Source organism: Malus domestica, chromosome 13 (genome assembly GCF_042453785.1).
Source record: "Malus domestica chromosome 13, GDT2T_hap1".
In the NCBI taxonomy this organism is placed as follows: domain Eukaryota; kingdom Viridiplantae; phylum Streptophyta; class Magnoliopsida; order Rosales; family Rosaceae; genus Malus; species Malus domestica.
Genome location: NC_091673.1, coordinates 9,216,102 through 9,231,690, shown reverse-complemented (window position 1 = coordinate 9,231,690; position 15,589 = coordinate 9,216,102). Strand labels below are relative to the sequence as shown.

Below are 15,589 nucleotides of genomic sequence, written 5' to 3'. Positions count from 1 at the left end.
GGGCCATCGACACAAGAGAGAGGGAAGAAAGATGTGTGTTTGTAGAATTGTAGGGGAATGTGTGTTGTTATCCATTCTACATTGTGCCTTTATTTATAGTAGTAAAAGGAGAGAAGATATTCCTTCTTCTCCAAGTAATACAAGTTGTAATAGGAAATGATAACTAGAATCAAATCTAATCTAGGATTTACACAATCATACTTAAACTAGGAATGTTCACAACACTCCCCCTTGAGTGTGTAAATACTCAAGGTAGATTCAACATCATGCAGAAGTTGAGGAAGTCGACTCGTCGGCATGGATTCCAAGGAACAACGCTTATTCTCAATAAGGTAGGAACTTGCATAAGTAGTAAGTCTCACTAAAAAATCCTAAGGCTATGGCAAAAACTCGAGTACGGACAAAATCCATAGTCTAAGGAAAAATGTATGAGAAATGCAAAGTCAAAAGAAACATCTACAGGACGTTATTAAGGATATGACCAGCCCAAGTTGGGTGCCTCGTTAAAACCTAGTTAGGTAGCAAAAACCCATTGGGAAAAATGCTCCTAATCGTAGGGAAAAAGAGTACATTAAGATCAAGCAAGTATCTACAGGATACTCCCCCTGAGTTTGACATAATTCCAAAGAGAAATAGCAAAGTTACAACTAAAAAAGTTTACGCATACCAATTCCATGAACAAGCTTCTGAAATGTCGCATTCGGCAGTGATTTGGTGAAGAGAACGGCCAAATTGTCTTGTGAACGGATTTGCGTGACTTCAATCTTCTGATGCTCTTCTGATACTCCTCTGATGTAACCCTTCTTGAGCTGTTTGATGCAAGCTGCGTTGTCCTAAAAAATCATCGTCGGGGCATTAACGGCGGAATGAAGATCGCAGGAGCTTCGAATATGGCCCACTACTGCTCTCAACCAAAAACATTCCTGAGTTGCTTCATGTAAGGCGAGAATTTCAGCATGGTTAGACGAAGGGGCAACTAAGGTCTGTTTAGTTGACCTCCAAGAGATTACGGTGCCTCCAACGGTAAAGACATAGCCCGTTTGAGAATGCGCCTTGTGCGGATCGGATAAGTATCCAACGTCGGCATAACCAACAAGGAGAGAATCAACCTGATGAGCATAGGGTGCGGCATCACTCGAGGATTCGTAAGGATAGAACAAGCCCAAATCCGTAGTACCCTTAAGGTAACGGAATATGTCTTTCACGCCAGTCCAATGTCTACGTGTTGGTGCATTGCTGTATCTTGCCAAAAGATTAACAGCGAATGAGATGTCGGGTCTAGTGCATTGAGCTAAGTACAACAAAGCGCCTATCGCACTTAGATAAGGAACTTCAGGCTCCAAAATCTCTTCATCATCCTTCTTCGGATGGAAGGGATCTCGTTTTGCATCTAGTGTACGAATGACCATAAGAGTACTCAAAGACTTCGCTTTATCCGCATTAAAACGGCGCAACACCTTCTGGGTGTAGTTCGATTGATGTACTAGGATTCCATCCGAACAATGCTCTATCTCGAGACCGAGACAGTATCGAGTCTTACCTAGATTTTTCATCTCAAATTCCGACTTCAGGTGTGAAGCTTGCGAGCTCTTCAGGAGTTCTGATGAAATTCATGTCATCGACATATGCTGCAACAATCCCAAATCCGGAATGTGACTTCTTAATGAACACACAAGGGCATAGTTTGTTGTTTACATATCCTTGACTAGTCAAATACTCACTCAGACAATTATACCACATTCTTCCGAATTGTTTCAAACCGTAGAGTGAACGCCTCAACCGAATTGAGAGCGTGTTCCGGGGTTTGGAAATATTTGAACCAGTCAATGTAAGTCATTCGGGAACTTTCATATAAATTTCCGTATCAAGATCCCCATAGAGATACGCGGTTACTACGTCCATCAGCTGCATATCCAGTTTTTCAGAAACTACCAAACTGATAAGGTAGCGAAAAGTAATCACATCCATAACGGGTGAATAAGTTTCGTCATAGTCAATCCTGGGGCGTTGCGAGAAACCTTATGCTACAAGACGAGCTTTGTAACGCATAATCTCGTTCTTCTCATTACGCTTCCGAACGAAAACCCACTTCTAGCCAACGGGCTTCACATGTGGAGGAGTAGGAACTATAGGTCTAAATACCTTACGTTTCGCAAGTGAATCGAGTTCGACTTGGATTGCTTGTTTCTAGTTTGACCAATTAGCTCTACGTTGACATTCATCAACAGAACACAGTTCAATGTCATCGCTCAACATGATCTCAGTAGCTACTACAAATGCTAATACATTGTCGACAATCATCTCATTTCTACGCCACACATCATCTAAGCTAGCATAATAGACTGAAATCTCACGATTATCGGGAGGAGGATTTGTCTCTTCAAGGACGCTTCTGTAATTTAAAATTTCCTCATGAGTTGGGTAGAATGAGTAAGTGATAGTCGGATTCACGGTAGGCTATTTAGGACCTTGTACCGTGGTTTTCCTCTTCCGAGGGTGTGAATCCTTTGAACCAAGGGGTCTGCCACGCTTTTGTGTAGGGGCAGATGATTGGCTAGCCGCTAATGTATATGGATCACTGGAATTGGTGTCCCAGGCTTTCAGAATGGCAGACCGTCGTACATTTGGTACATCCGTCTTTGCGGGTGTATTCACAGCTGAAATATGTGATCTTGTCACGTGCGCTAGATCAATGAAAGCATCTGGCATGCTCTGAGCTATGCTCTGGAGATCTAATATACGCCGCACTTCAGCTTCGGATTGAGCGGTGTGAGATCTAAATGAGACAAAGTGGGAGTCATCCACGATAATTCACGTCGTTCATTAGGAACGTTGACGTTCTTATCTCCCCCTAACGACGGGAAGACTGTCTCATAGAAGTGACAACCACGAAACGAGCGGTAAACATATCGCCTGTCAAAGGTTCTAAGTAACGAATAATCGAATGAGAATCATATCTGACATATATTCCTATCCTTCGCTGATGCCCCATTTTTGTATGTAAGGGCGGCAAGATCGGCACATATACTGTACAACCAAAGATGCACATATGCCATATGTCGGGTTCGCATCCGGTAACCAACTGAAGGGCACTAAATGGTTGTGTCGCAACAGGCCTCAAGTGGACCAACTTTGCTGCGTGCAATATTGCATGGCACTGAGCAGCGATCATTTGTAAACGCTTAATGAAAGCCTCAGCCAGGCCGTTCTGGGTGTGAACATGGGGTACATGATGTTTAACTTCAACCCAACAGACATGCAATAATCATCAAAAGTTTTAGATGTGAATTCTCAGCATTATCCAATTGAATAGATTTGATCAGATAATCAGGGTGGTGAGCCCTGAGCTTGATAACTTGAGCCAACAGTTTGGAGAATGCAGCGTTCCTTGTGGACAACAAGCACACGTGTGACCAACGTGTGGAAGTGTCAACCAAAACCATAAAATATCTAAATGGTCCGCAAGGAGGTTGAATCGGTCCACAAATGTCCCCCTGAATCTGTTGTAGAAAAATGGGAGGATTCAAACGAATATTGTCATAAGAAGGCTTAGTAATAAGCTTTCCCATAAAACATGTTTGACATGTGATTTCATGGATCGAACCTAAGCTTCGGGTTAGTGGATGCCCGTGTGAAGATTTGAGGATACGGCGCATTGTTATTCGTCCATGATGTCCCAAACGATCATGCCAATGTGTAATTTCGTGCGCGGTCCCTGTGGTAGGGCCGGCCACATAGTGGCATTCTATGGGGCGTATGGTCGTAGTATACAAACCACTCGGGATACGCTTCATCTTCTTGAGAATACGCTTCTGGCTATATTCGTAGGAAGTTATGAATATAAATTCAACTCCGTTTTCTACGTGGGTTTCAGCGTGATATTTGTTATCTCTAATGTCCTTGAAACTGAGTAACGTTCTTCCGGAACATGGAGAATAGAGTGTCTTAGCAATGATCAAGATTGTACCATTGGACAACATTATACGTGCTTTACCGTATCCTACTATCAGGTTGGATGGGCCTGAGAGGGTTGTCAGAGGTGCATTCTTAGGTATGAAGTTAGTGAAATAGATGCGTTCACACAAAACAATGTGTGTGGTTGCATTATCTGCTAGACAACTAACTTTCCCACTAGTCATACCTAGAATGAAAAATTAATTTGAATCGGTCACATGCATAAAAGTTTATAAAAACAAATATCAATTCAAAATAATTTCATTTATTCAAGGATTAAAACTTAATATCCAAAACAAATCGCCAACTAATAATCCAAAACATAAAGGAAAATTGTTCAAAATCAACCAAAAAACAAGGGGGGTTCGGCCACTAGGTGGAATTCGGCCCCAATGGTCTTATTTTAACTAAAAAATAAGTCTATGTCTAAGATTCTAATCTTCCATAGAAGTGGTATCCTCCTAAAAGTCAGAAACCTTTATCTTTGTAGTCTCCAGTTCGTCCACTTGCATGAAGTTTGATTCAAACTTCTTACGACGAGAATGATATTCATCTATAACCTTCTTGGGAGCTCGGCAAACACGAGACCAATGGTCCTTTGAACCACAGCGATAACACATATTGTCATCCATGGTTTTGGGTGCTTTACCCTTATTTTTGAAGTTTGGGGCCTTGGGAGCGAGGTTTGAGAGCGAGGTTTGGGAGCTTCTGGGCTTTGTTTCCTCCTTTGGATGGGCCTTGGCTCTATTGACCTTTGTGGGATGGCTTTTGGCCGCCCCTACCATGCCTCTTTTAGCGTGTTGGGTGCTAATTAGTGCTATAATGTGCTTTAGGCACAGCAGTAGCCCCAGTAGGACGAGCTTGATGATTTTTCATCAACAGCTGGTTCTGCTTTTCAACAAGAAGTAAAACAGAGATCAAATCCGAGAACTTGGTGAACTTCTAAGCTCTATATTGTTGCTGCAGGACAATATTAGAAGCAGAGAAGGTCGAGTAAGTCTTTTCCAGAAGATCCTCTTCAGTCAAAGTTTCATTGCAAAACTTGAGAAGTGATCGGATTCGACAAACTTTAGAATTATCTTCATTCACATACTTAAAGTCTTGGAAGCACAAGTGCTGCCAGTCGTGTCTTGCTTCAGGCAAGAATATGTCCTTTTGGTGATCGAAACGATTAGCCAAAGCGACCCATAATGCACGTGGATCCTCCTCAACAAGGTACTCAGTTTGCAGAGCGTCATGGATATGTCTTCGGATGAAGATCATAACAGTGGCTTTTTTAGCTTCGCCAACATGTTCATCTGTTGCTTCTTCAATAGCAGGACGCAAGTTCTTTACAGTGAGGTGGAACTTCACATCTTGAACCCACTTGAGGTAGTTCATTCCAGAGACCTCTAAAGCGGTGAAGTCGAGTTTGTTCAAATTCGACATGTTCCTATCACAAAATAGATGGACAAGATGTGGTTAGTGTAATGGAGAAAAATCAATCCATTCACATAGGAGTAGAACATACAGGTTCTATTAGACATGTATTGGTTTAATTTTTGCATGAAAAACTTTGGGTTTTCATGGGTGATATGTTTAAGTGAAAACTTCAGGTTTTCAAGCAAGGCATGTTTACAAGAAACTTCAGGTTTCAAAGTAATTATGAACTTCAGGTTCATATATTCCTACAGGCAAACGCAAATATATATGCAAACAAATATGCAACAAGTATATGCAAGAAATATAACTTTTAGGTGCATAATTATAATTGAATTAATTATTTGGACTTTGGGCCAAATTAAAAATGTGGGTAAAAAAATATAAAAACCCAAATTATTTAAAGATATTAAATAATAAAATCTCGGGGGCCTAAAGTATGGGCAAAGCCCATGGGTGGCTCATGGGTGAGCTGCAGACTCACGGGGAGACATGGTAAGAGAAATGGGCTGCTGTAGGCAGCAAAAAAATTTCTGTGTTTTTTTTTTCACACACGGGTTGTTTTAGGTAGGTCCAAGAAAAAAAAAATTTCCTTTTTTTTTTCGAGTTAGACCGCTGCAGGCGAGCCCGGAAAAAACAAAAAAATTGTTTTTTTTTTCATCAGGCCGACAAGAAAATGGGCCAAATGGATGGGCTACAATCTGGGAGCCCAGATGGTAAGGCTTCAAGCAGAACACCAAAGCCCGGAGGGCTGGTGTTTGTGACCGTGTCCATCTAAGCCCTAATGGGCTCGGGTCTGAACCAAAAAACACCCCAGCATGTGCTGGGTGTGTATCACTGGGGAAGAACACTGGTTTTGATCGACGGCGCCACTGCAGGTGGTCGTGTCGGGGTTGTTGGGGCTCGGAGTGAGTCATGGTTGTCATGGACAATCACGGAGATAAGAGAATCTCAACATTTCAACAACTATAAAACCCTAAAAATTGAAATCGAATTTTCGAGAAAATTTCGACGAGATTCCGGTGAATATCGGTTCAATTGCCGACATAGGACGACTTCAGGTCGTCGGGAATATGAACCAAAGGTTCAGGGTTGTGGCTGCAGGCCATGCCATGGTCGGGGACACCATGAAAGGTGTCAGATTTCTAGGTTTGGGGTTTTGAAGCTTCTGCTCCGTGGGTTTTCTGGAGAAGATGAGAGCTGCAGGCTCTCGGTTTGGTGTGGAGACCCCATCTGCAGGATGGTGGTCACGGGTTCGAAAGAACCCCAGGTCCTAACCGCAAAAAATTTCTCTTTTTTTCATTAATTCAATTGGATGCATATATAATTCAATGAATCACATATTTACTTTGATGCATATGCAAAAATAATAGTTTCAATGCATGTACATATGTAAGATTCAATTCATGGCAAATATCAAATTCACATAATTGCAGCAATTTTGGTTATGAGGCATACACAATTTATGTAGAATCTAAAATACGTTAAACGTAAAGTTGGGTCATGCATCATGGTGAATGTTCATGCTATCAGGGCTTTGCAAAATATTGAGTTAAAAGCCGTTGTTTTGAAAGAATCTGATTGCGTGATGATATGGATGAACTGGTTTGATGAAGAAAAAAAATTCTCCAACGTTAGATTCCTAAGCGCAGCGGTAAGAGAGTGCTGATAACGTTTTGTGGTCTATTTTTATCTGACAAAAGGGAGAGGGGCCGGCGGCACAGGAGAGAGGGAAGAGAGATGTGTGTTTGTAGAATTGTAGGGGAATGTGTGTTGTTATCCCTCCTACATTGTGCCTTTATTTATAGTAGTAAAGGGAGAGAAGATATTCCTTCTTCTCCAAGTAATACAAGTTGTAATAGGAAAGGATAACTAGAATCAAATTTAATCTAGGATTTACACAATCATACTTAAACTTGGAATGTTCACAACATTCATCAAATAATGTAGAACCTTTTTGGTGTCATCAAGTTTCAACAAAAATATTTGGACAAAAATGTCCCCAAGACAAAAAATTTCAAAGGTATTCCAAAATAATGCATCAAATAATGTAGGGGTATTTTCATCATTTTAATAGTGCTTTTTTAATAATTATTTTTTTGTACATTTTTTTTTCTAATTAGTACCTCACAATAGTTTAGCAATAATGTGATTCAATCAGCTGTTCATTCCATATTATTTTCTCTATTTTAAAACACGTTCAAAACATCTTAAGAGGTGTGTAATGTCGGTTATAAAAAAGATATTTCGCACACAGATAATAATGTGATTAAATTAGTTGTCAAATGAATTGTTTTTAACAAACGATATTATCTACACTAAGGGGAATGAGGATGGACTTAGCCTCACAATGGGCTAGCAATAATGTGATTCAATCAGTTGTTTATTAAATATTATTTTCTCTATTCTTAATATAAATTCTATAGAGACTAATTTTATTATGTGGATTGAATTACTTTAATTAGTTTATGAGGTGGTGTTTTTAGCATGATCTAAGATTATTCATTTATTTCAAATATTTGACTTTCCTTTTGTCAGTTTACGCATATAAATACATTTAAAACGGTAAATCGCGTGTAACATGTTGTAATTCAAAAAATGTCTTCTAGCTAGTATATATATGCTAATTGCTAGGCAATAAGTCGATTAAAAAAACATAATAATTAGTCATTTTATTTCACCGCAAATTAGTCAAGATATTTTGATTGTTTTTGTATGGAAATCCGGTGGATATGCCACTATCAATGTCTCTTATCAAGCATCCCTCGTCACGTCTTTCTGTCTCCCTCTCTCTCTGGACCTTTCCTTTTTTCTTTATTTGCATCACTCAGTGAAGGAAAGAGAGAGAACGTACTTTGTACTAGCAACCAATGGCTTGCATTGACTTGTCCTTCTCCGTTCGGTATTAAACCAAAATCACAGCACTTGATTAATCTTTACAATTCTGTACAATTTGCCACCTTGGAAATGCATGAAGAAAAAATATATGATGATGACTATGTTGATAACCAAGGATCCGAGTAAGTCTATTGATGTTTATTTGTGGCCCTTTTTGGTGTCATCAAGCTTGAACAAAAATATTTGGACTAAAATGTTCCCAAGACAAAAAATTTCAAAGGCATCCCAAAATAATGCATCAAATAATGTAGGGGTATTTTAATCATTTTAATATTGTTTTTTTAATAATTATTTTTTTGTACTTTTTGTTTAATTAGTACCTCACAATAGGCTAGCAATAATGTAATTGAATCAGCTGTTCATTCCATATTATTTTCTTTATTTTTAAACACGTTTAAAACATCTTAATAGGTAAGAACATAAATCAAGACACCCTAAGAGCAGTCTAAAAGATGAAAAGAGAGGGAAATAGGGTTTTAGGGATGAGAAGAAAAGGGATGAGGAGGCTGTTTTCTGTGTGATTTGATCATCAAGTCCCCATCTCTCTTTCTCCATGTAACCCCACACATATCAGTCATATTGTCCTCAACGGCAGAGATACAGATGCCCTAAGCTATTCCATCTCTCTATGATTGTTAGTCCCTTTCAGTCTTCGGTTAGCCAAAGAAGCTCACATGATCCTTCAACCCCACTTAATTGAGTGCAATCATGGCCATTCATATCTAATTGTCAACCCCACTTAATCAATTAATGATTAGCATAATCTAATTGTCAACCTAAACCAAAAGATTCTGCATGCGTGTTTCCATTAGTTAAAGCATACATATTTTTGTAATCTCCAACTTAAGCTCTATAGGATAAGTATGGCTTCCACACCAATATCGGATTTCTGTTTGTATTAAGGGTCTGTTTGCTTAATAGTTTTTAATAGATATCTATTTTTAAGCATTCTTGGTAGAATTCTTCGTTATTGGAAAGTAACGCATAATTTTTTATGGAATCTTTGTCATTTTGTTTTGAGCTATCATTTTAAACTTTGACTCTTTGCATATAGGGCATTTATCTAGCGCTTCATTCTCCTTATAGAACAATACACAATTTTTTTTGCACACATGAATTTTTTCATAGCCCAATCCCAGACCATTCAACACCTTCTTCGCATTTTTGTGATCTTTAGGCAAACAATTGTCCTTTGGAAGCATCCTCTTGAAAAAGCCCAAAAAATAATCAAAGCACTGGTTGGACATACAAAATTTTATTTTTCCATGCATCAACTCCACAATAGCCGTCAGTACCGAAAAATCCTCACAACCGGGATATAATTCTTGTTTGGCACTTTTTAATAGTTTTTCATAATTTTTAAATGCTTCACTATCCATGCTTCGAGGGACTTCATCTCCCCCTTCCTAGTCAAAATTGGTCGAGGAGTTTGGAAAAGCATCTTCTAGGATATCCATAATTTGTTCATTTGGATCAACATAAGATTCAATTGCCTCAACTAATGGGTTCACATGTGAAGATGAAGCATGTACTAATCGTTCCCCATGATGATTCCAAGTGGTATACGTCTCCATCATACCATGTCTTACTAAATGGTATCGAACATTTTCATAATTCTCAACCATTGAATTATTACAGTTCCTACACGGACATCGAATTATAGGTGAACACTAGTTGTGTGCCATTGCGAAATCAATAAACTAATTTATTCCATCCAGATATTTTTCTGCAATTCTGTTAGGATTGTGTATCCACTGTCTGTCCATATCGCCTGCAAACAAAACAAAATCACAATGGTTACTAACACTTCAATTATAACATGCCACCTTATGCCTCCGGTAAGGGTCCTATCCCATTCAGGAATGTATAGCTACATGTCGTATTTTACGGCTCTATCAGATTAGATTTCAATGTCGAAAAAATTTGGTAGCATATCACTACAGTTCTTCAATTGCAGCACGTATATATTAAATACATACGCAACACTCGAAGAACGCACAAACATACTACCAAATTTCTCCTTATCGAAATCTAATTCGTGAACCGCAAACTATGACCCATAACTATGCATTCTTAAACTATCCAAAAAAATGGGACAATTCAAGAATTAATTGGACTGCAGTCATGCTTTCGCATTCATGAAAATAACGTATGAAGTTCACTTAATGGCATTGAATCCTCTTACTCAAATAATTGACCGTCTAGAGTAAAAAACTTCAGTGGGAAATGTTCCGTGTGCATTGTTTTTGCCACCAAAAAAGGACTTACCTGCGTTTTTTTCCCATAGTTTGTGTGACGACGTTGTTTTTTCGTCTTGCAAAGATCATTTTTGCGATGAAAATTGTCGTTGCGCAATGTTCGATAATTTTGCGTGACGATGTCTCTTTTTCGTTATGCTATACTACCTATAGCGACGAATTTTGCTTCGTCGCGTAAAATTCTGTCGTGCAAATAGTTTTTTTTTTTTTTTCTACTTGTGATTGTAATTTGACTCTTATAATTTGACATCTCTTTTGGAGATGGTCTTAAGGTGTATTCAATTGAATTTAGAATTATTATATTATAAGAATATGAGTATGAGATAGAGAAGTTATAGGACCGGCTATAGGTGTTCAATTTGATAGAAAAGTCTTGTTGGTAAAAGGAATGCTAATCCTTGTCAAAGAGGGATTTTGTATAGCTTGTTGTGCAGAAGCGTCAAATATGAAACCAATAAACTACAACGGCAAAATATGATAAGGCAAATAATCCAAATGACACAAGGATTTATACTGGTTCGGCGTAAGCCTACGTCCAGTACCAAGACGACGAGGAAATTCCACTAATATCAAAAAGAGATTACAAATAGAGTTTTAACTTTCAAACCCAAATCCCACATACACCCAATAGCTCCCACTCTCACAAAGAACAATTGGAGAAGATGGACACACATCAAATACCATCTCTCCCAAAAGCTACACAACATGTAGCAGCAACATCTTTGATTGAGGGATTACTAACAAAAAAGGATTTCAAACAAATGGGAAGGAGCAGCATTGTTTCAAATGGGAGAGCCGTTCTCCCTGGTATGGCTCTCATCTGATGCCGCTCCCCCACCTCTCCCACATTCAGCTGCAACCTTTATCCAAACAAAAGCATACAATAAAAAATCCAAAGTAAAGGAATAATCATTCCTTTACAAACATCATCATGACCTTCCTTTTTCTTTTCAACAAACATCATCATTGTGTCTTTACTCATGATGATGTCCACCAAACTTTTCTTTGTTTACTAGCCAAAAGGCATTTGGCTTGTTGTTCACTTGGCCACTAATTTGGCCACTATCCAACATAGCATTAAGATTAGAACAAGGAAACAAGCATTTGTTTCCTATATGGATTTTAATAGGGAATCCTAATTTGTTATGGTAAAGTTTATATGTATATATATAGTGGTCTCTCTTCTCACAGAACACACGCTCATATTTGGACTTAAACCTATTTGTAAGTCGAGCTCTTGATAATCTGCAAGAGAAGAGAAGGCACACTAAAAGCTTGCTGCCATGGCTTCGAGTTCTGCAACTGGTGCAGGTATGCTCTTCTTGCTGGTTTTCTCATATACATAAACTGGTTATTTTTCTCTAAGTTGTAGTTCATGTTTTGGTCTTTGTGTTTGTGATTTCTATGCTAACATATATAATATGGATACACTGCATTCTGTTCAACTTTGTGTTTGTATGAAATGATTTGTTCAGATCATTTGGCGCATGAGAGGAGCAAGGCTAAGTTTGACGTGGAGGCAATGAAGATCGTCTGGGCGGGTTCTTCCCACGAGTTTCGAGTCTCTGATCGAATGGCTCACCTCGTGGCTAGTGATCCGAGCTTTCGACGGGAGAATAGAGCTGTGCTAAGTAGGAAGGAGTTGTTCACAAAGGCTCTGAGAAAAGCAGCTCATGCCTGGAAAAGGATCAATGAGCTTGGGCTTTCAGATGAAGAGGCTTCATGGCTATGGTTTTATGTGGACGAACTGACATTCGCTTACATTCATTGGGGAATGTTTGTGCCCGCTATCAAAGGGTCAGGCACGGAGGAGCAGCAAAACAAGTGGTTGCCGTTGGCAACCACGATGCGCATAATTGGTACTTATGCACAAACTGAGCTCGGACATGGCTCGAATGTTCGAGGGATTGAGACCACCGCGACATTTGATCCAACGACTGACGAGTTCATCATCCATAGTCCTACACTCACCTCGAGCAAATGGTGGTCTGGCGGATTGGGGAAGATTGCAACTCACGCTGTTGTCTATGCCCGGGTTATTACTCACGACGGCCAAGATCATGGCGTCAATGGCTTCATTGTCCAAATTCGGAGTTTGGATGATCACTTGCCTCTTCCGGGCATAACAGTTGGTGATATAGGAACAAAATTTGGAAGCGGAGCTTTCAATTCCGTGGACAATGGTGTTCTAAGATTTGATCACGTGCGAATACCAAGAAATCAAATGCTGATGAGGGTGGCACATGTCACAAGAGAAGGAAAATATGTGCTGTCCAATGTTCCTAGGCAGCTGCTTTATGGAACTATGGTTTATGTGAGGAAAACTATTGTAGTTGATTCTTCAATTGCTTTATCAAGAGCAGTGTGTATAGCTGCTCGATATAGCAGTGTTCGTCGACAATTTGGTTCACAAAATCGTGAGATTAATGGTATTGCGGTTGAGACCCCAGTGATTGAGTACAAGACTCAGCAAAGTAGACTTTTTTCTCTGTTAGCTTCTGCCTATGCTTTCAGATTCATTGGTGAGTGGCTGAAAAGCCTATATACCGATTTGACACGAAAACTGGAAGCGAATGATTTTTCAACATTAGCTGAAGCTCATGCATGCACGGCGGGTTTGAAGTCCTTGACTACATCTTCAGCTGTTCATGGGATTGACGAATGCCGGAAACTATGTGGTGGCCATGGATACCTAAATAGCAGCGGGCTTCCCGAGTTATATGCTGTTTTCGCACCTGCATGTACGTATGAAGGGGACAACACTGTTCTTCTTTTGCAGGTTGCAAGGTTCCTCATGAAGACTATTTCTCAGCTTCTTCATTCTGATCAAACTCATAAGCTTTCTGGAACAATAGCTTATATGGTTCTGATGGATCATTATTTGATCAAATATTGCTGTAGTGTTGAAAAAGCTGAGGACTGGTTGAAAGCCGATGTAATACTCAAGGTATTCGAAGCAAGGGCCATTAGAATGTGTGTTGCTTGTGCTCAAAATCTTGCCAAGTTTGCAGATCCATCAGAAGGGTTTTCTGAACTCTCACCAGATTTAGTAGAGGCTGCAATTGCTCACTGCCAGTTGATCGTTGTCTCCAAATTCATTGAGAAATTGCAGCAGAAAATTGAAGGAAACGGAGTAAAACAACAATTGGAGACCCTCTGCTACATATATGCTTTGCATCTGATTCACAAATATTCAGGGGATTTTATTTCCACGGGTAGCTTGAATCCCAAGCAAGCTTCACTTGCCAATGATCAACTTAGAGCTCTGTATGTCGAGGTTCGTCCAAATGTTATTGCCCTTGTTGATGCATTTAATTACACTGACCATTTTCTTGGCTCAATTCTTGGATGCTACGATGGGAATGTGTATCCAAAACTGTATGATGAGGCTTGGAAAGATCCGCTCAATGACTCAGTTGTAACTGATGGCTATCCTGAATACATCAAACCTCTGATAAATCAGCAGCTCCTAAATGCAAGGTTATGAATTTTATTTAATTTCTGTAGCGATATTGGAAGAGTGGGAAATCGAACTACAGATCTCAGACGCAGAAGTGAATGCTAGGCTATGATTTAAGACGAATAAGGTAAAGTAACCATCTCAGTAGCAACTTTATGTTTTGTTTTCCTTTATACTTCTTGTCCAAAGAACAATATATAACTTTTCTCCTTTACTACTGAGCCCCCCCGGGCGACGCCGCGGGATCTTAAAACTGTGTTCAACGTATCGGATAGAATAAAGTCTATTTACATCTTTATATTCAATAAGGAACAAAAGATACTTGTTTGTACAATGTATTACATAGCCAAAATTGTGAATTGTTGGGATGGTAATGTTCACGGTAGAACTTGTGTAGTTTTATTACCTAATGTCAAAAAGAAGTGCTCTGTAGTGATTAATAAAAAAAATATTTAAGAAACAATTTGTTGATACCACATATATTGGGCCTCAGACCTTGACACATTAGGCCTCAACATTTGGGCCTCATTACCCAGCCCATAATTATGTAAAAGGAGGAGCCCCTTATTCTATAAAAATGGGACTCTTCCCCCCCTCACAAATCGGACTCGGTGAACCCAACAGAGGGCAATACCCTCACAAACACAACAACACTATCTTCCTCAGGGGGACTCCCCTTGAGCTTGTAATCCATACATACAGTTATAGAGAAATATATCAACATCAGTATGGACGTAGCCCAAACATTGGGGTGAACCACGATACATCTTGTGTTCTTTACTTTCTTGCAGATTCACGGTCGGATTTACGTTGTTCCAAGACCCTCCGGTTTTGTGCATCAACATTTGGCCCCGTCTGTGGGAAACGACATGAAAAGCTGTGTCGGTTCTCTTTCATTTTTTCACCTCCGCCGTGGATCTGCAAAATCTTCACAACCCAAGAACCCAGAACCTCCCTCTTTGGGGATTTTCCAAAAAACTTTTGCAGACTCTGTGCAGTTTAAAAACCCTCCAAAACCCATTTTTCTTTCTCTCGAATCTTCTCATCGTCATCAGGATGGGAAGTAACCAAGCTGCCGTGTCCTTCCTCCATAGCTCTTTTTCTCCCTTCCTTTCTTTCCTTTAATCTTTTTCTCCCAAAAACTGCCCAATTTAAAGATAGAGACAAAGACCCACTAGCCTCACTTCATCACTCTCACTATCCTCCTCTACTCAGACCTTATGGCAGCGCCACTGTTGATGCAACCGCAGCAGGAAAAGTTGTGTTCTTTCTAATTTCTAGTCCATGGAGCACAACATTTGCCCAGTTTTTATGATGAATCTGAAGAGAAAATCCCTAGAGCAAGATGATTGTATGTCAAGCACATTTGGTATAGATGAGCTTAATGAAGACCTTCTCGAAAGGGTGCTGTCGAGACTACCAACATCTGCCTTCTTCCGCCTTACTTCGGTGTGCAAAAGATCGAAATCAGTTGCATCTTCTCCCAGTTTTAAGCTTGCTTGCTCTTAGATTCCCTCTCGGGATCCATGGTTTTTCATAGTCGATCCCCTTCTTAATCGATCGATTGTCTTTGACTCCTCTGAAAGAAGCTATGGAAGAT

At 39.6% G+C, this 15,589-nt stretch overlaps 1 protein-coding gene across 1 annotated transcript; it reads left to right on the top strand.

Moving 5' to 3' along the window:
• The first annotated feature begins 11,042 nt into the window (after positions 1–11,042).
• LOC103452467 (peroxisomal acyl-coenzyme A oxidase 1-like) lies at positions 11,043–14,323 on the top strand. Its single transcript, XM_070810526.1, has 2 exons — positions 11,043–11,840; positions 12,005–14,323. The coding sequence occupies exons 1-2, from the start codon at positions 11,813–11,815 to the stop codon at positions 14,014–14,016; spliced, it is 2,040 nt and encodes a 679-aa protein (XP_070666627.1). The 5' UTR covers positions 11,043–11,812; the 3' UTR covers positions 14,017–14,323.
• Positions 14,324–15,589: the final 1,266 nt, after the last annotated feature.